The sequence below is a fragment of the Papio anubis genome, chromosome 8 (genome assembly GCF_008728515.1).
Source record: "Papio anubis isolate 15944 chromosome 8, Panubis1.0, whole genome shotgun sequence".
In the NCBI taxonomy this organism is placed as follows: domain Eukaryota; kingdom Metazoa; phylum Chordata; class Mammalia; order Primates; family Cercopithecidae; genus Papio; species Papio anubis.
The window spans coordinates 23,997,878-24,025,159 of NC_044983.1; the positions used below are offsets into that span (position 1 = coordinate 23,997,878).

Here is a 27,282-nt window from a genome sequence, read left to right on the forward strand (position 1 = left end):
GAAGCTATCGATGCAAATTAGCACAGGCTTACAAATTTGGGGGTCCTTGGGTCATGATTCAACATAGAAGAAAAATTTAGCCTGACATATAAGCATTTTCTTAGGCATCTGGACAACCTCTTCCCTCATCAACATGCCAACCCTGCCAAGTCTAAAGAAGGGGTCAGTTTTGTAAAATCCTTATTATGCAGGACGAGATTTCTATTCAGTTTCCCTGCAAAGGCAGAGGTAAGTTTCCCAGAAGAGCTGGTTAATTTCTTTGCTCACCTCCTTCACACTCAGTGAATTCAAGGAAGTGATAGATTCTTGGGCCTCCGCCCACACGTACAGGTGTAAGGACAATGGATAGAAGGACCAGTTGCTTTAAGTTCTTAAGAAAACGAAGACACCACAGCATCACTTCATAGGTGATTTTTGTGCCTTATGCCATAGAAATCTGTATGTCCTGGATTTTCCAGGACAACTCCAATTTCAGATATATTTATACTTGTCAAGTCATAATTTGTTACTATTGGCTAACAAAATACGATCACCTTGGTTACAGGTGAGCCTGTGTTATGTGAGGTTATTGTCCTAACTAATTTTTCTTGGATGGCGTCAAACATGACTGAGTTCTACCAAACTGTATACTAAATGAGTCATATTATTGAGATGATACGGTGCAGTTACCAGGTGGTTCTGCTAATAATTAGAAACACATTTCTATATTTCATAGGATCAAGGAAAGGAAAACATCACCAGGAAAATGTTACATGTGGGGACAATTATTCAATAGGCCCTTGGCTGGGATTTGTGGATATGAACATAATTCAGAGGTAAAAGTAAAATACTGGAATAATACATGGAGGTTTCTTCTATTGGTGCAGAAGTACAGAACACCGGAATCAACACGCAGCCAAGTCTTGAGTATTCAAGGAATGATGACCCAATTTGTCGATTACTAAGACTTTTCCTCCCTTTTCTCATTCTCATAGTTCAGTGATCCTCAAATCTGAGTAATATATTTCCAAATTAAGAATTTAGGATTAAGAAAAAAATTTTTTAAACTTTAAAAGGCTGTGGTGTTTCTTAAATTATTTGTAAATTATTTGGAATTGTATTAAAATTTGCACAAAGCTAAAATTTAAGATTCAATTCAAATGCTTTTATATATGTTTGTTTTAATAAAAATAATTCATAAAGTAAAAACCATGAAAACCACAAAATCAATAAGTTCAATATTAACAACATTAATTTACAGTGATGGATGATGTTTTGCTGAAACAACAGGGGAAAGTGTAATCTTCCCATGTGATCAGGAGCAGTGGAGAACCAAATACTGGAAATCGGTGTTGGAGATCAACAACTTCCAGCTCCTCCACTAGGACATAATGCTTTTTTCCTAGGGGTCTGTCGGCCCCAGCTTGGGGAACACTGCTTTTGCCATTTATGTAGAATTGATTTTCTTCTCCTAAGATCTGCCAGGGAAAGGAGACAATGTGAAAACAAAATCCACCAGATACCCTTGTTGTTGCTAAAGGGAATTTAGGGCTATTTGTAGGTTTCAATTAGATACAATTTTGACCTCCTTTCTGGTTTCTCATTACCATGGCTATTAGAGCAGGGGTCCCCAATCCCTAGGCCATGGACTGGTACCAATCCATGGCCTGTTAGGAACAGGGCCACACAGCTGGAGGTGAGTGGCAGGTGAGCGAGTAAAGCTTCATCTGTATTTACAGCCACTCCCATCTCTTGCATTACTGCCTGAGCTCCGTATCCTGTCAGGTCAGCGACAGTATTAGATTCTCATAGGAGCACAAACCCTATTGGAACTGCATATGTGAGGGATCTCTGTTGGGTGTTCTTTATGAGAATCTAATGCCTGATGATCTGTGTCTGTCTCCATCACCCCCAGATGGGACCATCTAGTTGCAGGGAAACAAGCTCAGGGCTTCCACTGATTCTATATTATGGTGAGTTTTATAATTACTTCATCACATGTTATTAATACAATGTAATAATAGAAATAAAGTGCACAATAAGTGTAATGCACTTCAATCATCCAAAACCATCCCCCTCTTCTGGTCCGTGGAAAAATTGCCTTCCACAAAACTGGTCCCTAGTGCCATAAAAGTTAAGGATCACTGTGTTAGAGCATTATCCATCTATTGCCTCTTCAAGATTGTCTGCCTACTGCATTGGACTGGCTATAGCACAGCAGGCAGACACATGCCTTTTCCAGAGACTCCCACATTGATTTTTGAATGACAGGAACACATCCATTAGGCCTGCCTTACATTGTAAGTGGATCCACTTGAAGGAGCAGCCAACCCATGTATTGTGATGTAAATGGTGCTGTTCCGCACTCAGCACTTTCATCTTCTAAGTGTTTCACAAACACTGGCTAATTAATAATCCTCTTTTCTGTGCTGCCAGGGAGGAGTTGTAAGGAAAGAGCGATGGGTGGCTTTCCAGATAAACACATGTTAATTTTTTATCCCAGGCTAAGGGGAAAGAAACAAACATATAGAGCTGAACACTTACTGTGTCTGCCACTATGACATTCATTATTGTATTTAAACATCACAACAACCTTGGCAGGCAAAGACTCTTGGCATAAAGGTCTTCTTATCACCATTTTTACAGATGGTGAAATTGCAGCTTGTAAAGTAATTATAGTGAGGGATGGAGATAGGATTTGAACTCATTTCTGTTGGTTTCCAATGCTCACACTCATTCTGCTACTCCACAGTGCAAAGAGTGGAAGTTTAGCATTTCCACTGTATTAGTCATTATCATTATTATCAACAAGTATTATTATTTATATTTAATGACCATAATATTTCAAATTTATGTAACCCTAATCTTTGGGACACTTAGAGTGCTATGCAACTATTCTGCTCTTGCTCAGTTCAGAAGTGGTGATATTTGGATTTTGTACTAAAAGTCATTTTGGTCTCATTCTTGTTTTAAGAGCAATTTTTCATGGGTTCAAACTCTTGGACTTGTGAAAATCTGGGATTGAAAACAATGTTTGCTTTGTTCTCAAAAGTCATAGCCATGACACACCAGATGTTGTAGTCTCTGATAAAAAATTCTTGTTAACTTTTAATAGAAGAAAATGGACTGGTGGTTAGGACACATCTTTACTCTTTTTTTTCTATTGCTTACAAAGACCTGGGACTGTGGTTTCTCCTGGCTGTACCACTCACTTCCAAGCACTCTGAGTGCTTGGGAGCTATTTCCTGGGTATGGGGCCCATTGTTCTAACCTAATTTTTACTGTTGGATCAAAGAATATCTGTGGCCAAATAATGGTCCTATTGCTAGTCACTCTTTTGTCCACAAATGAACTAGAGTGAAACCGTATCTTGACTGCTTTCCTTTTTAGCACCCATTAGATAAACAAGCGGGGCTGTTGAGGGGAAGATGTTAACTGACCCCCAAGGCAGGACCAGGTGCTGACATCCTGCTCTTTCAAAGATGATGAACCAGAGAATGCTGTGTCACTGCTTGTTCCATTCCCTTGCTGGTACCGGCAAGTGGGAAAGCTGGGATTCAAATCCAAGTCTGTGTTTCCAAAAGCCCATGTTGAAGCTGCTCTTGTTGCTGGATTTACTGAATCTCTGTCACATGTAAGTATTTTACATATTCAATAAATTGTTAATTTTTTTATGGAGTGCCTGCTTTTGTCAAGTATTATACTAGGCTAGGTGCTAGGAATACAGTAGTGAAGGAAATAGCCAGATAAATGAATTCAACCTTCATTGAGCTTACATTCTCTAAAATACATATTTTTAAAAATTTAATCCTAATAACTATTTTATGTATGAATGTAGTTATATGTATACACACATATGCATGTATCTACGTATACATATATGCCTGTGTAGTTGTCCTTGTCCTTGTTTTGTATTTGAGAAGAATGCGGTGATTTATTCACGATTGCATAGTTAAGGATTCTAGAACTTGAATTTGAATCCAGATCTCTGAGTCCTAGATATTTCCACATTATGACACTGTCTTCTATTCATAAAATGAATTGAAAATAAGGTTTTGCTGTAAAAGGTGGGCTCAGTTTTAGGGAAATAAATAAAAAACCACCTCCTTCAATATTCCCAATGGTGTGACAGTTTGTGTGCCCTTCAACAGATTTCCAAGAGTCAGGCAATGAATTCCTTTCTGTGTATTATTCAGCATAATAAACTTCAGCTGGATGATCACTTTTATTTGTTATTTAGGAAATTGCCTGTGTTGTATTATCTGTATTTGGCAGGATCCAATGGAGAAAGTGAAAAGTGTCACTGAGCTGGGCCACAGAGCTGGTTATCAAGGGTAGTCTGCGAGGTCAGAGGTAAGCTGATACGCGGTGGTAGAATGAAGTTCACGGTGCTTTGTAGTTCTCCCTTTTTCTTGAATTACCATGATGCTGACATCCAGGCTAAAGTGCCATTCTACGACCTTTCCACCACTTCCCTCTCAGAATCACTCAAAAGAAAATAGAGAGATGAGAAAGAGAGGCATGGATTTATTTTTTGATGAAACTGGGAAAACAGGTTACCCCAAATCACAATGTATGAGAAAGGGGTGGCAATGGCTGTGAAAATAAAACAGGAATGTGGAGAGACTGAGAAAGTCTGCTTCAGCTGCAATGTCAGACAAAGCTGAGGGGAAACAGTGGGACTATCTTGAAGGCCCAAACCAGCAGCCTCTTGTTTGTAGCCACTGGGATGAGCATGTAGTCTGACTGCAGACATATCTCTGGGCCTCATCTAGCAGAAAGATGAAGCTCAGTAGGCAGAACTGAATGAGGAAATCACCCAAACAAGCCATAGATGTAAGAAGTGGCCAGTTGGCAAGGAAGAGTGGTCCGGCAGGTGCGGTGGCTCACACCTATAATCTTAGCACTCTGGGAGGCCGAGGAGGATCACTTGAGGCCAGGAGTTCGAGACCAGCCTGGCCAACATGGCGAACCCTGACCCTATTAAAAAATACAAAAATTAACCAGATGTGGTGATGCATGCCTGTACTCTCAGCTACCTGGGAGACTGAGGCATGAGAATCACTTGAACCCAGGAGGGAGAGGTTGCAGTGGACCGTGATCATACCACTGCACTCCAGCCTTGGTGACAGAACAAGACTCCTTCTCAAAAAAAAAAAAAAAAAAAAAAAGGCGCGCTCTCTCTCTCCCTCCCTCTCTCTCTCTCTCTCTCTCACACTCTCTCTCTCTCACTCTCTCTCTCTCTCACACTCTCTCTCTCTCACTCTCTCTCTCTCTCTCTCACACACACACACGCATGTATACACATAAGAATTCTGAAATAAGAATTTTTGTTATCCTAATATATAGCCCTGACCCTCCCCTCCCAAATTTCTGGCAAATAGCTGGTCCAGGAAAAGTTCACTTCAATCAAAGATAAATACTATCAAAAAGGTATCATAATATGATATATATGCATACACTATGAAGGAGTGGGGAAGGAAAAAGGAAAGGAAAACAATGGATAGTTGATGGACACTCACCAGAAAGAAAAAGGTTCTCATGGAGCTGGTGGTAATTCTGATCAAGCTCATTGCCTTAATAATTTTAAAAAATAATATTTCTGTGAAACAGTAGCTCAATGCAGAGATGCAGTAGTTCCATGAAACTGGGCAACACAATGAAAACGATGAAATATAACCTGGAACAACTCGTGAAAATAGTGAAAGAAAAAATAAAAGCCACTGAGAAATTGGAATACAAAGGCAGACAAGAGTGAGAAAGGCAAGCAAACGGTGTGCATTTAGAGAGGATGTGACGGACAGAAACGATGGACACTAGAGAGCCTCACTTGTGTCTTTAGAAAGACCAGAAAGGAAGACCAGAAGGACCAGAATGAAGGAACAGAGAATATATTTTAACATCATAATTAAAGAAATGTTTCCAGTAATAAAAGACGACTTGAATCTACACATTGAAAGGGAATACTGGGGAAAAAAAATGACACAGGACAATCAACATCCAGCTGTATCCTGGTAAAGGGACTGGCTTCCCATAGAAAGCCTCTGGGGCTGGCAGACAAAAAGATCAAGTCACTTGTAAATAGAGAGACCTTGAGTTAGTCTCAATTTGCATCTGTTTTCCAGCCATAATTATGTATTGTGTTCCCCCTCACTCTCAAAAGTGTCATGACTTACACAAAAAAATTATAGGATTGCCTTGCTTAAATAAGGAAAATAAGAGGTGAAGAAGAGCATGGCTTTAGACATCGCCACAGCAACACAGCAAATAAACAAAAACTCCTGTGAATCCTCAAAGTATAACCCCCCCAATTTTAGATTTAATACTTAACCAAATAGCCATTCAAATAGAAATAATCTCTTTTTGGTGTGCATGAACCAAGGAGCATAATTCTCCTAAGTCCTTCTTGATTGAACTGCTAGAAAACAAACTTCAGCGAACCAAGAAGGAAGAGGAAGATGTGTGCCAGGTGTGCCCCAATTTAAAATCATTTCTTTCCACCTTTCCCAAGATATTCCCCCTCTGTACTCCCTATTTCAGTTAATGATATCCCAAAATCTGATTGTCTAACTGGCAAACTGGGATTTATTCTAGTCTCCCCATTCTCTTCATTCCAACGTTTCATTAGTCGATAACTCTTATCAAACTGTAAAACGTTCTCTCTCAAATCTTTCCTCTGCTTTCCATCTCTATTGTCATGCCTTAGTTCAGGTATGAGTCATTTGTGTTTAGACTATTGCAATAGTATCTTAATTGCAGGAGCAATTTTAAAACATTTCACAACCGTTGCTACACAGGTGCTGAGCAATTAGAAAGGACACCAGTCATAAACAATGGCCCAGCACACTGGTGCTCATCAACTGTCTTTGGTCCTTGCCTAATTGGTCTCCTTGCCTCTAATATCTACAATCTCCAATCCATCACCCATATTGTAGTTATTATGATTTATCTAAAGCCTAAAGTTGATCATGTCACTCCGTAAGTTTCTTTTAGTTCCATTACCTGCAGTATAGATCAATGTATGAAGTCTAAAGTCTTTGGCATTGTGAACAAAGTCTTTTAGGACATAGTCCTCACCTAATTCTTAAAGTTTCAAATTTTAACACTCTCATGTTCAGTGCCCAACAGCCACTCTGGACTTCTTGCCATTTGGTAAATGCACCAAAGACTCTTTGAGATTCAAGTGTGTGGTTAACATTGTCCTACCTGGAACAGGAATGGAATGTACATTTCCCTAAAAGACCCAGATTCTGGTTCTAGAATCACATCTGAGTGAGAGAATCCACACGGGGTAAGTTCCAGGGCTGAACCACCTCTCCAACAGGCGACCAGCCAGAGCTTGCTTCCTCCTCATTTCCTTCCCATTTTGGGTTTTCTCTGTTAAACATCCAGCCACATTACATTATAGACACACTTCATAATTCTTTTGATTAGTTGACTGACAAGAGAGTCCCTAAAGAGTGGATTCTGCCAATGATGCCATTTTCTGTCGTTTGTAACAAATCAGCGGCCTCTCCCACATGACAAGGCAGGGCTGCCTCTGGGAGTCAGAACTGAGTCCGCTCGTTCACTCGTCCAACAAGCATGTGTTGAGAACCTCGGTCACATATGGGGTTGAGACTGATGCGGTCCCTGTCCTTATGAGCTTTCTGTCTAAAGTGGAGGGAGCAGCCAGCAGGAAACAAACAAATGAATGCAAAGTGTGACAAGGGCACAAACAGAGTTTAATTATGGAGAATAAGAAGGGGAATCTGCATCGCAGGTGGTCACTGGAGGCCTCCCTCGGTAGGTGATATTTAAACTGAGGCCTGAAGGATGAGAAGGCAACAGCCATGCAGAGATCGAAGGGAAGAACGTCCTACTAGGCAGAGAGCTAGTTTTCATTGAGAAAGTCAAAAACACAGTGGCTTTTTCAGTGTTTAGAAGCAGCATTTCATCCACTTCTGTGAGGAGGGCAATGCGTGTGGTTTGAAGATATCTGTACCCTCCTAGAGAGAAATGAACTAATCCAATTTTAAGTACACTTGTGAATACTCTGGTTGAAAAATCACACGTAGGATCCAGTTCTCCTAAGTTGCTTTGTGAATTTCCCTTCGCATGCCTTTGTGTTGTCCTTCCCATCTGGAGGGCTCGCTACTAACCTCCTCTACTGCAAAACTCCTGCTGGTCTTTGGAGCCCTGGTCCAACCCTGCCTCCCACGAAGGAACCCTCTCTGACAGCTCCAATCCTCTGTCTGGGTGTCTTCTCCAAGCCTCTGTGCCCTGTCTTCTTGAGTGAGCTATCGTCTATGTATTATTTTCTTCCATGAGTATACATCTCCCTCCTTTCCTATGATTTAAGAAGAGACGTCAAGTCTTTGTGTTCTAGCCTGTGATTCTTCACCAAGTGTCTGACAGCTCAAGTTTTAACATTTGTTCGACAAGCAATTTCAAATCAGAGGAGACTGCCCACCTGCCTCAGGAATTCTATATAGCCAAAATCCGACAGAGCAAACAGGATCCTTTCAGTTTTGAGGTTATTTTTATGAATGAATTTGAACAGATGGATATATAGATCAATATACACAGAAAAATGAACAAAAGTCATATGCTCTCCTTTAAGGGAATAACTTAGTACACATTCCATTTAAACAAAATCTATAGTAAGAGTTCCTCAAATAGAACTCAGGGACCAGCAGTTATGAGAAAATTGCCAACATTAAGAACAAATTCCAAACTACTACTCCAAAAAAAGAAAAAGCAAAGGTCCACTCATTTTTACAGTACAAAAATTTTATTTTTTTGTTAGGATAATTTAAAGTTTAAAACTGAAGTAGACATATTCATTTTACAAACAAGATATTCTTTAAGTAAGACCATTAAAAACAGTAAACAAAAAAGCTGTCTTTACAAAAAGCTCTGTGCATAGCAACTTTATACTGTATATAACTGACAAAGCAAAACAATAAAATGAAACTATACAGTTTGAAAATGAAACCTTACTGTACAAAAGGTAGAGAAGTTAATGGTTTTTAAACCATGCATATTGAAATGTGCAAAGAAAAACTGAGAAGAATTACAATGCTATAACAAAAGAATGAGATAAATAATGAAGTAAATTGTCCCTTTAAATGAAAAAAAATCTTACACAGCTCCTCTTACAAACATAGGATAGATTTTCTAGTTACCAGTAGAAATACTCGTATTCCAAGTGGCACAAAAATAACTTGGGACTGGAATGATTGAATAGCAATGACTAACGAGGACAGGGTAGCTTTGTTTTTAATTTATTAGTACACTAAAAATAATCCTTACACACATTTGTACAATTAAATAGCTCTGTTGCTGCCAGGGTTCTAGCTGAATGGTCAAGGATGTCTGGTATTTAGTTACACGCATCTTTCGGTGTAAAGCTACCAACAAATTCTACAATCATTTTGAAGACAGTACTGCACTCATCTTCATGCAAGAGGAAAATTCACAGGTTCTAAAAGCAATGCTACTTTAAAAAAAAAATTTCCTTATGTTGGATTGGCTCAAATCCAGGGCTAAACATGCTTAATTTTGCTCTGCCTTCACTTTTGGAAGGTAACGTTCGTATTCCACACATTCTTCCCCTTCCATCAATCAGGTTTCTCACTGGGGGACTTTTTCTCTTATGTTTCCGTGTATTTTGGCGCATTAAGCCCTGACTATGAGGGACTGTCAGCAGTACTTATAAGCATGCCAGGTTTCTAAAACCTTGAATTCTCATGTGCATAGAAATAGTATAAGTCATATTGGGTAATTCCAGAATGGGTTAAAGGCAAATAAGACAGTTGGGGCTGGATAGGTGTGGGCCTGCCTCAATGGGTCAAAGAGAAGGTATGCAGAATTAATGAAGTAATCTAAAATTGGCTCAGATGCACTCATGATGTTTTTCCATGAGTGCTGCATCTATTTCTAACGCTGAAGTCCCAACTAAGATCCCCAAACTAAGTCTGTGTATAGACTCTACTGTGGTGCTCAGGAGTCAATAAGGAGAACCCCAGTGTAGAAACAAGTGACATCCTTATTGGCAATCCAAATATGCCTGGATGTGTCTCTAGGATCACATAGGCTTTCAAGAATCAACCACTGTTAGCAGCTAAGGCAAGGTTCTTCCCTTCTAAGAGCTATGAAGAGCCCATCAAAGGGCTGGGTAACTGTGCTGCATAGAACACCGACGTTCCTAATCTCTGGATGTCCCAAGAATCTGGTCTTGCCTTTCTTTGAACATCAGAAGAGGGAATTAGGGCTTTTAATATCCCTCTCGCACATCCCATGTCATTCTTGACTAGAAACAGTGTTGAGTGGGATAGCTGTTTTTCAAGAGACTTTCATGCCATAAAAGAGGAAATTTAGAAAAGGACTTGGATGTTCTAAGACTGACTCTAAACAGTCCATCAAACACAGTTATCTTCTCCAAACCCTGTTTCTGAAGTTCTATGGGGCTGTGTACCTCTGTACTGAACCAGGCAGCCAAAGAGGAGGGAGTGGTGGGGTTCTGGTGAGGAATTCCCAAAGGGTCCCTTGGTTAAGAGAGTCTGTGGTTTTGGCTCTGCTAGAAGGTGAGACGCTTCTTTCCTTGGGATGCTGAAAGCCTGAGACACACTCAAAGATAAGAATTCTCTGGATTGCTCAGGAGAGAATGTTGAAAACTAATAATATGAATTTTTTAAAAATATTCACAGAGTGTGGACTATTTAGAAATCAGACAGAACTGGGAATGAATTGATGGGTTGGAGTATTTGTGTGTGCATGTGCTACAGTCTCTGTTTCTGCATTAGGTTGTTCTGTGGGATTCTACATGTTCTTGCCCTTGGGTCAATAAAATGATGGAAAAGGAGGGGGTGCAGGACAGGGGATAAGAGTCTAGTAAGTAACTGCAGTAATAATCACACACCTTTAAAACTTGTTACTACATGTTTGCATCATTTTCATTTTACATCAGGAAGAGAAATCCCTCTCTCTTCCAAAAAAAAGGTCTTAATTTCTACCTCTACTTACAATAAGTTACACGTTTATTTATTTAAATAATTGTAAAACATTTTAAAATTTTTCCCTTTTTTTGTTCATTTTTTTTTTTTAGAGATTAAGCTATAAGCAAACACACATACAACATTTCATCATTCAATTCAGGTTGCGTTTTAAGAAAGTCTTCCATGCTGGTACCCTGTTTTGTTCAATTTTTTTCTGCATAAACTAAATTGGTATCTGAAAGGCTTCATAGAAAATAGAAACTTTCAACTTTTTTTTTTCCTACAAAGAAAAACAAATAGTATCCAAAATATTAAGCATTAATTGTTTGCCAATTTTTTCTTAAATATTTTACAAACATAGGAAGGTGGTTTTCATAATGTTCGTAACAAAGAATTGCATTTCTGCTCTTAGCACTGACTACATCAATGACACCTTTTGTCCTTGTCCCCAAGAGGGTCAGTTTGTGTAGCCACCGTCAGAGCTATAGGAGGACGTGGGACCAAGTAAGATGCCGGCTCCTTGCAGACCCAAGGGTGTCCATCGTGTTCATGTGGGGGCACCACTACACCCCCGTAAGAGCTCATAGTGCTTTCTTCATTATTGGTCCATCAGAATAAGTAGTTTTGTGCTATAAGAAAGCAGTTCTTCTTTACATCGGGGGTACAACAAGTCCGGTCATGGCTGCAAGGAAAGAGTGGCACAGGAATGAGACTTGGGGACCTTTTATGTTCAAGGCTATGACACAGAGTGAGGGGCAGGGGATGGGAATGATAGAGTCTGATGCCATTCAAGGACACAGTGCCCTCAGCTGATATGAGGACCGGTTCTCCTAGCAGACAGCCCATTAAAGGCACTGAAGCCTTATGGAATCACTGAAGTACAAGGAAACCTTGATGAAGTTTTGCCTGGTTTTGTTTTATATTAATGGGTTGTATAAATGAGACAACAGATGTAAACATGTAAACTAAACTGTAATATATGCATGATATATTTTTTTATTCGACTAAAATAACTTCCAGATTATACTCCTCCAAATCACTTAGGTGGAACAGGAAAGGAACTTCCAGATGCTGAGCCTATTGATTTACCAGGGCATCGTTGATTACAAATCAAGCTTTTTATCTCCCCTTCACTTCTTTGGTGAGTGCATTTTTTTTTTTTTTTTTTAAATTAGCTCATCTTCCTTTGGTGCTCACTGCTCATGTCTGATGCTCATTGCAAATGAATGCTGATTATTGGAATAGAAGACTTCATTTAGTTCCTTAATTCCCACTCTTCTTTTCTGAGGTGGAATCTTGTTCTGTCACCCAGGCTGGAGTGCAGCGGGGCCATCTCGGCTCACTGAAACCTCCCGGGTTCAAATGATTCTCCTGCCTCAGCCTCCGCCTCCTGAGTAGCTGGGACTATAGGTGCATAGGTGCATGCCACCACGCCTGGCGAATTTTTGTATTTTTAGTAGAGAATGGGGTTTCGCCATGTTGGCCAGGCTGGTCTCAAACTCCTGGCCTCAGGTGATTCACCCACCTAAGCCTCCCAAAATGTTGGGATTACAGGCATGAGCCACCATGCTCAGCCCCCAATTCCTACTCTTCATCACCCTATATAAATGGAGTAATCCAATTCTTTCTCCCTCCATTGGACCAAGAGGATTCAGACAGTGCCTCTCTGGGTGGAATCACTTCCCAGGGTTTCCCTAGATGTGGCAAATAAAGCAGCACCAGCACAATGTGGAAGAGTCCCACAGCAAAATGTATTCTGCCAGCCTTGGCTTTCAGAGGATGAGCCCGTGGGATTTTCACATTCTTGGAAAATGGCAGAGTAGTTTCCTTGCATCAGAACCTTTAAAATCACATCTAGAATTTGATCCTTTGCATTTTATTATCTACATTGCATCTAAGGAATTAGTCAATGTAATAGAAGCATTTTGCTGAGTGTTGCTTACTAAGCTTCCAAGCAAATGGCTGAAATTCTCTCTGCTTTTCTCAATGCTTCCATCTCTTTCTCTGCCCCTTTTTTCCACATCAGCTAGTCCTCTCGGGCAAAATTGTCAGCCGTCTATTTCCCTGCCCATACAGCCTTTATTGAATGTTTGTGAGATCTGGATTAAGGTCTTACACAGCTAGCAAAGCCTTAATTATTTTTGCCTGTATTACTATATATTGAATCAATGTAACTTTTCAATAAAGGCGGTTCAATTCTGGACACTCCCCGATGACTTAGAGATATAGCAACCCTAGTAATTATCCCAGAGTGTAGGAGGTTTTTTTTTTTTTTTTTTTCCTGGAGGGAGCTGGAAAAGGAATCAGACACATAGTGTGTAATATTATCTCGACAATCTATACTCATCAACTGGAAGCAGCTGATAAATGAGGTAGAAGGTGGAACCATGCTGTATGTGGAGCTCTCTGGCATGGAATTCTGACTCACATTCTGAACTTCAATTTGTCTACTATATTTAAAACTCCTGACTCGGCACGGTGTCTGATGCCTGTAATCCCAGCTCTTTAGGAGGCTGAGGTGGGAGGATCACTTGAGCCCAGGAGTTCAAGACCAGTCTGAGCAACATGATGAAAACCCATCTCTGCAAAAAATACAAAACTTAGCCAGGCATGGTGGTACATGCCTATAGTCTCAGCTACTCAGGAGGCTGAGGTAAGAGAATCTCTTATTGAGCCCAGGAGGTCAAGGCTGCAGTGAGCCATGATGGCACCACTGTACTACAACCTGTGTGACAGAGTGAGACCCTGTCTCAAAAAGAAAAATCCTCAACCCCTTCCTTTTCTGCATGCTCAGAGAGATACCAAAGGGGCTCATGGAACAGCAGAGGTGCTCAAAGAACAAGATCCCCTGAATGACAGAGAAGAACAGATTTGAGATATATCCCTTCCTCCTAGTCCGACATCCAGACTGGGTAGTCTTGATCTCTGCTAGGTGGGGACTCTGACTTTTTGCTTGTAGAAACCATAGCCAACAGACAGAAAGCAATTATCTCCCTTTGAACCAGGTGGAAAGTAGGTATGGGTATAGGGTAAAGATAAGAATTTCACTCTTATTGTCCCTGGAGACACAGTGGGCTGCCAGAGCACAAGCTCTGGAGTCCACATGTCTGGGTTCAAGTCATCAGACTCTTCCTGTGTGGCCTTGGGTAAACTGCTTAACTAAGAATGGTGATAATGGCATGACTTAGACATAATTCTCTTAAGGCACTCAGTTCGGCACCTTGCCTGTAGTGCTCAGGATAGTTAGCAAGCCTCAGAGAGTGTGGGCGGCACATGCCTTTGCAGGCAATGAAGTCTAGAGAAGGGCTCCTCCCCAGCCTGCAATCACCCAGGCACTCAGCCCACATTGTCACCCTCCCACTGTATCTCTAAAGAGATGGAGCTCCCTGCCCAGCAGGCCTCTGAGATCCCAGGATTTTTGTTGTTGTTGTTCAGTGACTGTGCATTAAATGTCAGCTTCATTTCCTCCCTCTCTGTACTCAAGGGAACTTCACAATGCTGGACACTGAGCTTCCACGTACCTGGTCTAAAATGAGGAAGAGCAGAAGGTAAGGTCTCTGAGGGCATCCTTTGTGAACCCTCGCCTCCTCTCAGCCAGGCTGTAGGAAATATCTGTTACCTTGCCTAGTTCTTTACACAAATTAGTCCGCAACAACCTTTGGGGATAGCTGTCGATTTTCTATCTAACAGACTGGGAAACTGAGGCTCTGAGAGGATAAGGGCATGCACAGATTGACACAGCCTGGAAAGAGCTGAACTAGAACTCAACACACGACTGGTGAGATTGTGGCCCGCGCTCTTCCCGTGGCTAATCCTCTTTGAGGTTGTCCTCAGGATTCTGTTATTTCTCCATACCTCACTTGATATTTTCATAGTTTTTTTTGCAATTCCTTTTTAGGCTACTGCCCTAAATCGACAGGTGCTTCTATTTTTCTCCTCCCCAACCTACTCCAAAATTTTAAAAAGACTACATATGGGCTACGGTGTATACTGCTAAGGTAACTGGTACACCGAAATTTCAAATCACCACTAAAGATTTTATCCATGTAATCAAAAACCATCTGTACCCCCAAAATTAATTTCTTTTTTAAAAAAAACCTATAAAAACTTTTTTAAAAAAATCTTTTGGAGATGGGGTCTCACTATGTTGCACAGTCTGGGCTCAAGCAATCCTCCTGCCTCAGCCTCCCAAGTACCTGGGACTATAGGTGTGTGCCACCACACCTGGCCCCTTCTTCTTTTAAAGGTTCAAATCACCAGAGGAATGTGGAGGGAACTGAAGGATTCAAATGAGGTTTGGAACTTTGCAATGACTCTAGAAATGAAGCTAGAGCCTAGAGCCTAGAGCCTGTGCCTACATGCAGCTCACCAATTCACTGCTCCTATAAACCTATCAGGAACGTGCCGCTCAGCCCGAGCACCCTGAGGGGTGGTGACCAGAAGTTTGTGTGGCTGGGGACCCTGGAGAGGGTCTTCTGTTTCTGCTGCAGCTGCCCTCAGAGGGAACCTCACTAAGACCAAGCAAGGTTTCCTTCCAGCTCTTTGGGCTGACTCAAACCTGACTTCAGTAACACCACAGGAGCCGTGGGCATGCAGCAAGAGGTGGGGTGGGGATGACAGGCCCTGGAGTCTGTAAGAAACTTGTCCTGGCCACACGGTAGGCTGAGAGCTGGGTAAAACAGAAGATCTGAGACAACCAGCTCCACATTGAGAGAGGAGGTGGGGAAAGGGTGACAGGTAGAAGTCAAGTATCCTTTTTTCCTTTAAGTAAAACTGAACCTATGTGTTAAGTGGCCAGGAATGAGGAAAGGGCCGCATCCATCCTGTCTTCCTCCTGTCCAATGTGGAGGAAAGCCTGCACCCCTCCTTGGTCTGTCTCAATCTGCATTTTGCCAGTTAGACTTGCTGGACCTCTACTCGGGTTAAGGTCAATGAATAAAACCAGAGAACTTAAAAAGAAACATCAGCACTGAAGAGGTCACGGGGAAGAGGAAGGAAAGTACAGTGCATATTCAGCTATCGTCTTCATTTCCCTGTCTGGAGATGAAGGCATCATGGAGAAACTCTGGGCACATCCCCTAAGGATGGGATGGAAACCACTGGTCTTTGATGAAAGACGGGGCAGGTGGAGACACTTAGATACAGGCTCAGCCTATTTCTCTATGAATCAGACATCTGGGTGAAAATCCCTGCCAAAAAAATCCATGAAATTTCCAGATGTTTCCAGCTACCCACACATTGGGTGGCATATAGACCCAGCTGCTTCGTCTAGTTAGAAGTAAAATAATTTTCAACAATGTTTCTGAGTGCTGGGTTTTCCATTCTGGTTTTGACAGTTTCTCTGTCGAGTCACTTGACTTTCAGAAGACACCACCATTTCCAGTGTTTGGATGGCTCAGGAACCTAACGTACCTCCCAGAGCTCTGCTCAGCCACAAGAGAATGACCTCTCACAGGTGTCCCAAAAGAATTAAGAACCCACACTCCACTCTATCATCAAACCACCAGGCAGATGCCATCCCAAGGACAATGCAGCCCATCCAAAGTTCCCCATAAAGCACTGCTGACCTCACAGCCTTTGATCCATGAGGGGTTAATGAAACCTCTTCCCTTTTTCATTTTACCCAACCCTACTTGTTGTAAATATTTTCTTGCCAAGACACGAGAGGAGCAGCCTAAAAATAATGTGGGTTGCCGGTGAGCCCCAGTCCTCAGCAGTTTCCAATTTGTTCTTTTGCTGTCGGCTGCCCCCAATCCATGATAAGATGATTTGATTTTCATATATTCATCACATTTGTGTTATATCATGCCATATTATATTTTAGAACATTGCTCAAAAATGGGTTTGATGGATGGATAATTTTTGTTCTTAGAAACGGTATGTCTTTTCTTTCTATTCTCCACAACCACCTAATCAGGCACCTGCTATCAATTTGACTTGCATGTAACCAGAATTCTCGGAACTTGTTGGTTGCTCCTGCTGGCTCCTGTCCATGTGTGCCAAGAGGCCATGATGGCAAGCGGATTAGGTAAGCAGAAAGCACCACGTGGTATCCCATGGGGTGACTGGGCAATTTCTGAGAGGTAGCAGAATGGCCCTGTGGACAGCATAGGGCTGGGAAGTCCAGACACTCCTCAATTGTATGTATGGCTCTACCATGGTTAATTCCATTGCCTGCAGAGTTTGCTGATGTCTGTTTTCCCCAATCTTGCTTTTTAAAAAACTTTTATTATTTTTTGAGATGGAGTGAGTTTTGCTCTTGTTGCCCAGGCTGGAGTGCAATGGCGTGATCTCGGCTCACTGCAACCTCCACCTCCCCGATTCAAGTGATTCTCCTGCCTCAGCCTCTCAAGTAGCTAGGATTACAGGCACCCACAACCACACCCAGCTAATTTTTGTATTTTAAGTAGACACAGGGTTTTACCATGTTGGCCAGGCTGGTCTCAAACGCCTGACCTCCAAGTGATCCGCCTGCTTTAGCCTCCCAAAGTGCTGGGATTACAGGCATGAACCACCATGCTTGGCTCCATCTTGCTTTTAGATGGAGCGCTTGCCTGACTGTATAAGCCATTTATATCCCATGATGAGAACAGCAAAGCATCTCTTTGCAGGTAAACAGCTGAGCTATACAACAATGTCCTGTTTGCTCTTACTTTGCCAACCCTATGGTACATTGTGTCATGTATAACCCCAAAATAGAACCCTCGCTTACCTCTGAATCCATTTCCATTGCCGCTGGAGCAGGCAGGTGAAGGGGAGCCTTGGGGCCTGATGACAGGGGCAAAGGCACTCTTCTGTTTGACAGCAGGAAAAACTGAAGAGGAAAATGGGAGGATGGAGGATGTGCTGGAAGACCCGACGGTGGGACTCGATGACATGACTGGAAAGCAAATGCACAATCCTCGTTTAGAAATTAAGATCTTCCTTCAGTTCACATATTTGGCACACCTTTATTGAGAAATTGTTAGTTTCCCGGCATTGTTTCAGATTGCAGGGATAAAAAAAAAAAAAAAGTTGAATGTGACAACATTGCCACCCTGTCCAGTGGGAGGAACAGACACATAAAACAACTAATATGGTAATGATGCTATTAGAGGAAGGTACCCAATGCTTGGGAGAGTCGGGAAGGCAGCTTCAGGAAGTGATGTTGGAACAGGTCTTCATTCACAAGCAGCAGCTTGGCAAGAGAGAAGACTGAGGCCAAACATGCCTGAAAAATCATCAAATCTACCCAGCAATGGAAATCACTTTTACACCCTACAAAAAAAGTCCTATTTGGGAGCTATGTGCTTCCCCGGTAACTCCTAAGGCTCCAGAGGTTTGGTCTGTAGAGTTAACATCTTCTCTGAGAGTGCCATCTCTATGGGCCACGTGCTCATTAAATGTAAAAGTTTATTAACATTCAGAAAATTGTCTTCCTCTCCCGTACTTTCAGTGCTCTTGGGAAATATAGCTGCAAGTTGGCCTCCCCTGACATAATGTTTAGGAAAAAACACCATTATTAGTGGTATTAACATTAAAATGACTTAAGGGAAGACTAAAGCCAAGTGTTGTAATTTCTAAGAAAAATAAAAGCAATTTACACGATGAAGTACCCCACCTCTTCATGTCAGATACTCCACCAAGTTACATCATGCAAGATGATAATTTTACCTTCTATGTTCAACTTAAGAAAGGGGTAAACTAGAGCACACAAGGGCAAAACTCTTAAATATAGCACCTGATAGTTTTAGGCACTTGTGTTAGTATAATTCCCAGATTCTGAACTGTCCGAGTCACATGACTTGATAAAAGTATTGTTGGAGCCTAATGACCAAGCCCAGCAGTGCTATTTCTTGCTTTGTGTTTTCAATGTACCAATTGTCCTTCAAAGTAAATTTGAAAGTAAGGACATGGGCGAGACTTATGACTGAACAACTAAGTACAAGGTGAATTGAAGGTCAAATGTTCTGATGTCCATGGACGACTCCACCCTCATTTCCCCTCCCTCCCTATAAAAATATATTTTGGGCCGAGTCCACCCAATTGCCTGTATAAACACTTAAATAGCACAAGTCCCATATGATGTCTTTTATCGCTGAACTGAAATCCAAAGACTTCAAAAGGAGAGCTTTCCCTAAAAACTTCTTATCCTTAAAGTAGTCTTGATTTAAGGAGCTATGCATCTGAGTACATCTGTCTTTCCTCAAATATGAATTAAAAGAAAAAAAATTGGAAAGGAGAACAAAGTTCTGGAAGAATCTCATGTAATACTTGAATATGTAAATGAATAAAAACACTGTTGGGTTAATTCACATAAGAAGATAGGACACAGGGTTAAGCATGAGGAGTGGGTCTTATTCGTGGTTCTGAGCAAAATCTCTTCTAGCCTTGGGTTTGGCATTAGTGAAATAGAAAAACAAAAGACAAAAAAGTCCACAAGCAAAAAATCCCCAACTTTTCATTTTCTCTAAGGTACAGAATTAGGGGCCAAAGAAAAGCTGGGACTTAGGGGGCCTGTATTCTACCACGGTCCCCCAAATGGTGTCTACAGCAGCAGAACCTCCTCTCAGACATCATCATTGAAGAGGTTTGTATAATGTGAATTAGGCATTCACACATACTCCATTCCATTTATATTCAGCAAGTGACTCACTAGTACAGATAATTATTTTCTAATAACAGATTTCAACAGAAAGTAGGGCCCATTAGATCAAAAATGGTTCCCTTGCAGTGGCAGCGGAAACACCTCAAGCTTTACTAAGTGACGTGGAGGAATTGTTGCACAGTTGAGTAAGCACATGTCCGTTTTAAATAGTTCTTACAATTCTGTAAAAATGCCAAAATGCATTCAAATGAATTTAAAATTCAGTGCAACTATAATAAAAATACTGAAAGGAATTTTAATTTGTGCATTTCAGCAAACACAATTACTATGTTTATCTGTTTCAAAAAACAATAACGCTGTAAAAGACAGGAAGTTTTGTTTAAAAACTTTTTTTAAGTAGTAAGAGGCACTTATCTTCATCAGTGAAATCAGCATTGTACTAGCACAGAAATAGGCAGACAAATCTTTACAGCAAAACAGAGTTCAGAAACAGACCTGGGTATAGACGGGAATTAATACTTAATAAAGGTGACATTTCATATTAGTAGGAAAATAGAAAAATACACTAACCATTTGAACACTAAGTTTAGAGTACTTTCTCCTGTTGAACACCAAAATAAATCTAAGTAGATTAAAGAGTTATTTTTAAAAGCAAAAGTGTAACAGTGCTAGTGAAGCTATGAGGATGGTTAGAAGTTTACAAGATAGATTTGCCGCATAATGAAAAACTTCTGCAACAAACACAAAAAGGCAAATGACAGATTAAGAAAAATATTTGCAATACTTATTTAGATATGCTTATATCCTCAATAGCTCATAAGTTTTCCTAACTGGAAAAAGAAAAACGCCCCAAGAGAAAAATAAGCAAGGGACACAAAAAAAGAAAATCAGGAATAAAAATGACCAAGAGAGACTCATATAGAAACAATCAAACTGATTCGTAATAAAATGCTAATTAAAACGGTAACAAGATCTTATTTTCCACTTACTAAATAGAAAAAGAAAAAATTAACAGGGCGGGGAAACATATAATTTTCTTTCTTTTCTGAGGGAAGAATTAACCTCTCTGGAGGGTCTTTGGCAATATATATCAAAGTATTTTAAAATGTGCACATCCTTTGACCCACTAATTTAATCTCTAGAAATTAATCCCAAGGAGATAGTCATGACTGTGCCAAAAATAATAGGTCCAAGGGCATTTTTATAATAATGAAAAATTGGAAAATAAGTGTCCTGCATTAGGGTACATTGTATTTAGTATACAATAGAATGCTATGCCAATATTAAAACTAGTGCTATAGAATATTTAATCCCATGGAAATATACACCTCTTCAGATGAAAAAAACAAATTGCATAACACATATTAAGCCCCCTTTAATTTTTAGAAATGCAAATAGCAGCAACAGTCTAGAAGGACATGATATACACCCAAAATTTTAGCAATGGTATCTCTGGCTGATGGGATTATGAATATCCTTAAATGTAGTGCTTTCACTTGTCCATATCGTCAAAATTTTCTACAACAAACTTGTGTTACTTTTAATACATGGTAGGAGAAACCAGTAAAGGTTATTACATTTTAAAAAGGGAAAATCTCGATTTCTTTGGGAAGAAATAAATAATACAATCCTTAGCAATAGACATATTAGCATTTACAAATAATTTTAACTTTTCTCTTTCATTTAAGGCTGTACTGCCTATAAACAAAGTTGTCTGTTACTCTAATAACAACCCCACCTATTTTAAAAAAAAAAAAAAAAAGCAAGAGATGAATAAATCCTCACATTCCTGGGAAACACCTGATGATTGTAGTCAACTTTTAAAAGCAAACACCACTCCTCATATCTCTGTTCCCTATTCTTACGATCTGGGTCTGCATCACTGAAGGATTTTATGGCGCCCAGCTTCATATCTATGACTTTGGTAATTTTACTGCTTTCCTTCCACCCTCTCTTTCATTGATCTTATGGCAGAATCTCATTAGTTGTGCATCAGAGCAGACACTGCAATTTTCAAAATGTATCTATCCATGACTGGAAGACTATCCTTTAAAAATTAACAATGGTTCCCTCCGCGTAGACACAGAATGTGCCATTTTTCTTTCCTCCTTTTTACCTATACGTGCTTTTCAAGTTGTCTGTAATGAGAATACTATTATTTTAATAGGCTTTTGTTTTTCTTTTCTGAAGAAGTAGAAATATATCAGAATTCAAAGAGGTTGTTCTTATGGTGGGAGTATGCGTTCTTTAAAAAACGATTTTTATACGTTCTACATTTTCTGTAGTAATCATTTAATATTTTACAATAGAGAATGTCTTAATATTTGTTTTTGAAACTATAAAACAATTGAACCCCGGAGCATGGTCTCAGGCTCTGAACATAATGTAGGAATCTATGAGGACAGGTTGGATTCCTGCCTGTATGGATTCTGTCCCAAACTCTGCATAGGCTTGGTGGCTATTCTGCTTTGGAAGAAGTGGTCCCTATGGGTGTTACAGGCTTGTTAAATAGACAATCTTTTGGGACTGCAGAGAGAACCATTTTAGGAAAGTTGATTGCATGTACTTCCAATTGAGAATTTCTCTGGACATCTATCTCTCTATGGATAGGGGCCAAAGTAAAGACAAGTACGTCTGGCCCAGAAATCTCTGTGAACATGGGGAGTTAAGGAAAAACCACTTTTCTTTGTAAAAGGATTGATTGGCTTGCATAGTCTCAGCTGGAACTCACCGGGCACATATCCTCCTTTGCATTGAGCCATTGCATTTTTTGGAGCTAAGGGGTCTGTCAGCATTTCATTATAACCCCCTATTGTCAGGGGTTTAGAATTCAGCCATAAAAACTTGCACTGAGCTGGAACTTGGCACACTGCTACTGCCAGGAAGTGAAGTTTGTATGTAAAATTGAAAAAACATCTGTTTGGCCATTTTTGAAGTAGTGTGAGAGCAAAAACAGTAAAGATGCAGGTTTCTGATACTCTGCATTGGCTGTCATGCAAGTTAAATTTGACCAAGAAGCTTGGCTCTATTTCTTTCTTAGAGTCTCTGGCAAATATTTGCTCCATGGCATGGCCCAGCCACATCAGATGCATTTTTTTAAAATCATAGAATTGTGTTTTCAGACACAAACAACTGAATTGACAAAATGTTTTCCCCGGGGCTTTTCTTTTTTTTGTATTTCCCAGAGATGTAAAGACTTGGCTGGCTAGAAATACAGGTCAGGTGCTATTGTAATGAACTCCACTGGGTAGTCAGTATTTGTGGAGTAGGGGAATTTGATTGTAATGAATGCACTGTTTGGAATTTCATTCCTAGCCTGCAACCCATTCAGACCCTCCCTCCAAAAGTGAAGGTGCAAACCATCACACCAGATTCAATAGGTACAGGGAGGAGGTCTTCTCCAGTCTCTCTCTCTCTCTCTCTCCCAGTTGGGCAGGTTGCCTTCCTCTGTTCCCTGCTCTATGTCTACCACTTCATTTTAATGGGTAATTTGAAGATTTGGGGTGTTATTAGTTTTCTGGTGGCAGTGGGCTTGGGTGATCATGAAAGAACAGAAGGAAGTTGTTCTAGTGGGAGTGGGAAGGGTTTCTCTCTACCAAAGGAATTATTTAGGAAGAAATATTAAGCAATTAACACCTAACTGTGCATTTTCATTCCTCTTTTTTTTCTCTTCTCCATCCTCTTCACTACCACACTACATACTGTATTATAAAACTGATCATTTTTTATGTACAAAAACAAGTATTATGATTCAACCTTATTCATACCTAAATTATGATTGAATGATATGAAATTGCCACTTCCGTAAATCAAAAATGGTCAAATAGAGGGAATTTCATACGTTTTAACCTAATATTACACTATAAATACATTAAATAATTCTTACATTATTAATTTAAAAATGTGGTATTCTGAGTGTGATGATGTATTCTAGTCCCCTTTTTACTACTTACTATGAACTTTCAAGTCATTTAATAATTCTTCATCTCTTACAAGGGATAATGATAAAAATGATAGTATCCATGTCACAAGGTTGTCGTGAGGCTCTGACTGGACTCTAGATGTCAACATGCTTTTTAAGCTGTAAAGCGGAATGTAATTGTTAATTCATCTTATTATTGTCACTGTTATAACATTGTTTACACAATGGATCTCTTGCCACTGCATCATTTGTAGGGGTTGTTAAAGATGTGATCTCTTTACCACACCAGACACCTTCTCCAGGAGAAAGCAAGGGAGAGACCTCTCCAACATCTCAGGAACAGAAATTGCCACCTTTCTTCTGAGCTACTTTAAAAAATAACGTGTGGACATAAAATCTTACAACAAATAGTGTTTCTCTCTTTGCTTTAGCCTCTTGTAAACTCAGAACGAAGTAAACAGACCAAATGGTATTCATGCTGGCCCTGGCATTTTCTAATTTGCTGAACCATATTTGTTTCTTTTAGCTCAGTTTCTTGTTAGAGCCTGTTTTATACTTTCATACTACCTATTTGACTGCAATAATTCCCCCAAACACTTTTTGGACCAAGATAAGGTAGAAACAAATCAAGCAATCATTTATTTCTCCAGACTAACTGTTATCTAATGAACTTGGGCCACCTGACAAGACACAACATAGAACTCATGTCTTTGCAGTAACAAGATTTTCATCATACTAGGAGAACTGACCTCTACTACCGTTAGCTGCTTGGTACTATGTCTTTATCCTGCCGTGTAGTGTAGAGTGTATGCATCGAACTGATAATCCAGAAATAGCTCATAGGTGTGTCTCCCCAGGGAACCCAAAATCCAAAGACTGTGAAAGGCAGTTTCTGTGACATGTCAATGTGACGTGGCTACGTGCTGCCCTTGACACGTCCTTGCTCTTGGCACAAGGGAACCACGTGGGGTAAAAAGAGGGCAAGGTGCAGAGAATTGCAACAAGACCCAGCATTTCAAGAACACTCTACTCAATCACTTCAGCCTCTCCATGTCATCTTGTCCCCTGGCCTAAAGTATTCCCTAGGTAGGTTTGAAAAATGCACTCTCTCAGGCTCCTGGGACCATTGTGTAACTTCCCGGCATACCTCCCAAAGCAACCCAAACGGGGTTTTCACAACTTCCCAGAGCAGGGACTTTGCTGCTAGACCACAGATTAAGACGAAGAAGTTCTGTCTCAATATAATCACATGATTGCACGCAGTCAACTTCCACCTCTCTGGAGGTACTGAAGGGAGGGGAAAACCAGGTTGCAAAGTCAAAAAGAAGCATGGTGCGATATACAAAATAACTCAAAGTCATCAGGACTATGCCTAAATTATTACCCTGCTCTATTCTAGCTATGTGATCTTGATTAAGTCAGAAAACTGCAGCAAGGCCAACTTCCTTGTCTATAACATGAAGATAAAGTTCTTATCAGGAAGTTCTTATGGGGATTAAAGATTACATCTGAAAGTGCCTAAGAGTACACGTATTGTTAACAGAAATGGAATTTTAATTCCTTGCTCCCACTTAACACAGGCCACACATGCTCTTTCTCTATAAAAAGGGAATTGTTTCAATCCTTTTCTTTCCCCAAAAGGCCTTGAGTAGCCACGTGAGCCAAAGTCCAGCTAAGGGAAAAGAACCAAAGACAGGAAGGACGCTTAATCAGGAAACTAGGCTGCTCCCTGACGACTTAGGAAGATTTACAAATGCAACTTTCTCCCAAAAGGCCAAATAGTAAAACCCAGAGACCAAAAAGCATGGAGAGCCGGAGGTATAGAGAGGTCACTTACTTCCATAAGGAGAGCCGGTGGGTGAGCCATTTAGAAATCCTGGTGATCCTGGAACACCCAGGTTGGCCATGGGGACATTGCTGTAACCATTCATACTGTTGCTGGAGGTACTGTAATTAGACTGTTGAGGCGTGGAGCTGGAAGAGTATCCCCGCGGAGAGATGCTGCTTGTGTTGCGGATGTACCCTTGGCAACAAAGAAAAATTCCAGGTAAATCAACAGGCGTGCACGGTCAGGCCACATGTGGCTAGCACAGGTCTGCGTTGGCCCCAGGCTATAGAATGCCACCAGGTGCCCTGGGCAGTTGTGGGAAGTGTGCAGTCCATCTTCAGTTTTTGTTTGGTTGGGTTTTTTTGTTTGTTTGTTTGTTTTTGAGATAGAGTCTTACTCTGTCACCCAGACTGGAGTACAGTGGTGCCATCTCAGCTCACTGCAACCTCTACTGCCCAGATTCAAGTGATTCTCCTGCCTCAGCCTCCTGAGTAGCTGGGATTACAGGCAACCTCCCATCGCGCCCAGCTAATTTTTGTATTTTTAGTAAAGACAGGGTTTCACCATGTTGGCCAAGCTGCTCTTGAACTCCTGACCTCATGATCCACCTGCCTTGGCCTCCCAAAGTGCTGGGATTACAGGTGTGAGCCAGTGTGCCCGGCCCATCTTCAGCCTTTTATACCTTCCTCTCTCTTCCCCATCTATGCAAGGCCATGCCCTTGCTACTCCCCTTCATTCAAACCTGCACTCAGCACCTCCAGCTCACACCAAAGAGCAAATGGCTAATGGCAGTGTGGAGTTCCCTCTCCCAAATCATACTTCATATGACACTGGAGTCCAGTGAGATATGATTGGTGTCACTGAGAAAAGCATTCTGTGGTCAAGTTAGGCTGGGTAGATGTTATGCACTATAGCCATTTCTTGATGATTCATATACAGAAGGCCTAGAGAATAAACAAACTGGTTTAACTTTGCTAGCTTAAGTGTTTACCAAATTTAACATGCCATAGCATCTTTTGGTGAGGCCTGGAGGGGAAAGGTATCTTAACCTGTCTGGGGCCACTTGTATTCTATGGAACACAGTTTTAGAAATGTTAGTTCAAAGTTGTTGCCATGCCCTAGGTGCAAGTGGGGGTCAATTTCATTCAAAAAGTGTTGATGAGTTCCCCTAAAATGTGCTATTCTTTGACCTAGGACTTTGGGGCATCAGCAGTGAGTGTGGGGGACCCAGCCTATGCCTGGAACAGGGGAAGGAGTGAGAAACCACAGCTCAGAAACGTCTCATGTGTCCTGGAATAAACCACTTTGGATTACTGTCTCTCAAACTATTTAGGAAACAATCCAAATTTGTTACCAAATGAAAAACAATTTGACATTTGGTCTATGGGCCTCATGTCTACAAAAACAAAAGTAATAATATGCCCTGTCTTTTTTTTTTTTTTTTTTTTTTTTTGAGACAGGATCTCACTCCGTTGCCCTGGGTGGAGTGCAGTGGCAGTCATGGCTCACCACAGCTTCAACTTCCTGGACTCAATCTATCCTCCCACCTCAGCCTCCCAAATAGCAGGGACTACAGGTGAGCACTACCACACCTGCCTAATTTTCGTATTTTTTGTAGACACAGGGTTTCACCATGCTGCCCAGGCTAGTCTCAAACTCCTGAGCTCAAGCAATCTGCCCATCTCAGCCTCCTAAACTGCTGGGATTAGAAGTGTGAGCCACCACACCCGGCTCACCTACTCTTTTGTAAGAACTCACCCTGGGCAAAAAAATGAGGAATTCTCTTCCAATAAATAAAATTAGAAAAAAAAACTCTCCCAATGTTAAGGACCTCATTAGGAACGTTTACTCCTTTTAAAAATGATTTGTGACAGATTCCGACTTAGCACTTTAATAATCAATCTCAATGCAAAGATCTTTGCATGGTCTGCTTTACATGTAAAAGCACAGTTGTCTTTATATTTGTTTGTTGTTATATATATGAGAT

General features: G+C 40.8%; 1 protein-coding gene and 1 long non-coding RNA gene across 3 annotated transcripts in view; one reads left to right on the top strand and one right to left on the bottom strand.

Annotated features, from left to right (window-relative positions):
- The first annotated feature begins 1,157 nt into the window (after positions 1 to 1,157).
- LOC103886694 lies at positions 1,158 to 26,795 on the top strand. The gene is made up of 5 exons (XR_650474.3): positions 1,158 to 4,332; positions 12,003 to 12,099; positions 14,443 to 14,506; positions 16,876 to 16,986; positions 26,756 to 26,795. It is a non-coding gene; the product is annotated as an uncharacterized LOC103886694 (long non-coding RNA).
- Positions 10,983 to 27,282, bottom strand: part of EBF2 (EBF transcription factor 2) — a 202,483-nt gene continuing 186,183 nt past the window's right edge. For both annotated transcript variants that reach the window (XM_009212724.4, XM_017961873.3), the window contains exons 14-16: positions 25,305 to 25,490; positions 17,671 to 17,838; positions 10,983 to 11,640 (exon numbers count right to left, since the gene is read on the bottom strand). In XM_009212724.4, coding sequence (XP_009210988.1) covers positions 11,609 to 11,640; positions 17,671 to 17,838; positions 25,305 to 25,490 — 386 coding nt within the window. In that variant the 3' untranslated portion in view covers positions 10,983 to 11,608. The remainder of the gene's footprint in view (positions 11,641 to 17,670; positions 17,839 to 25,304; positions 25,491 to 27,282) is intronic.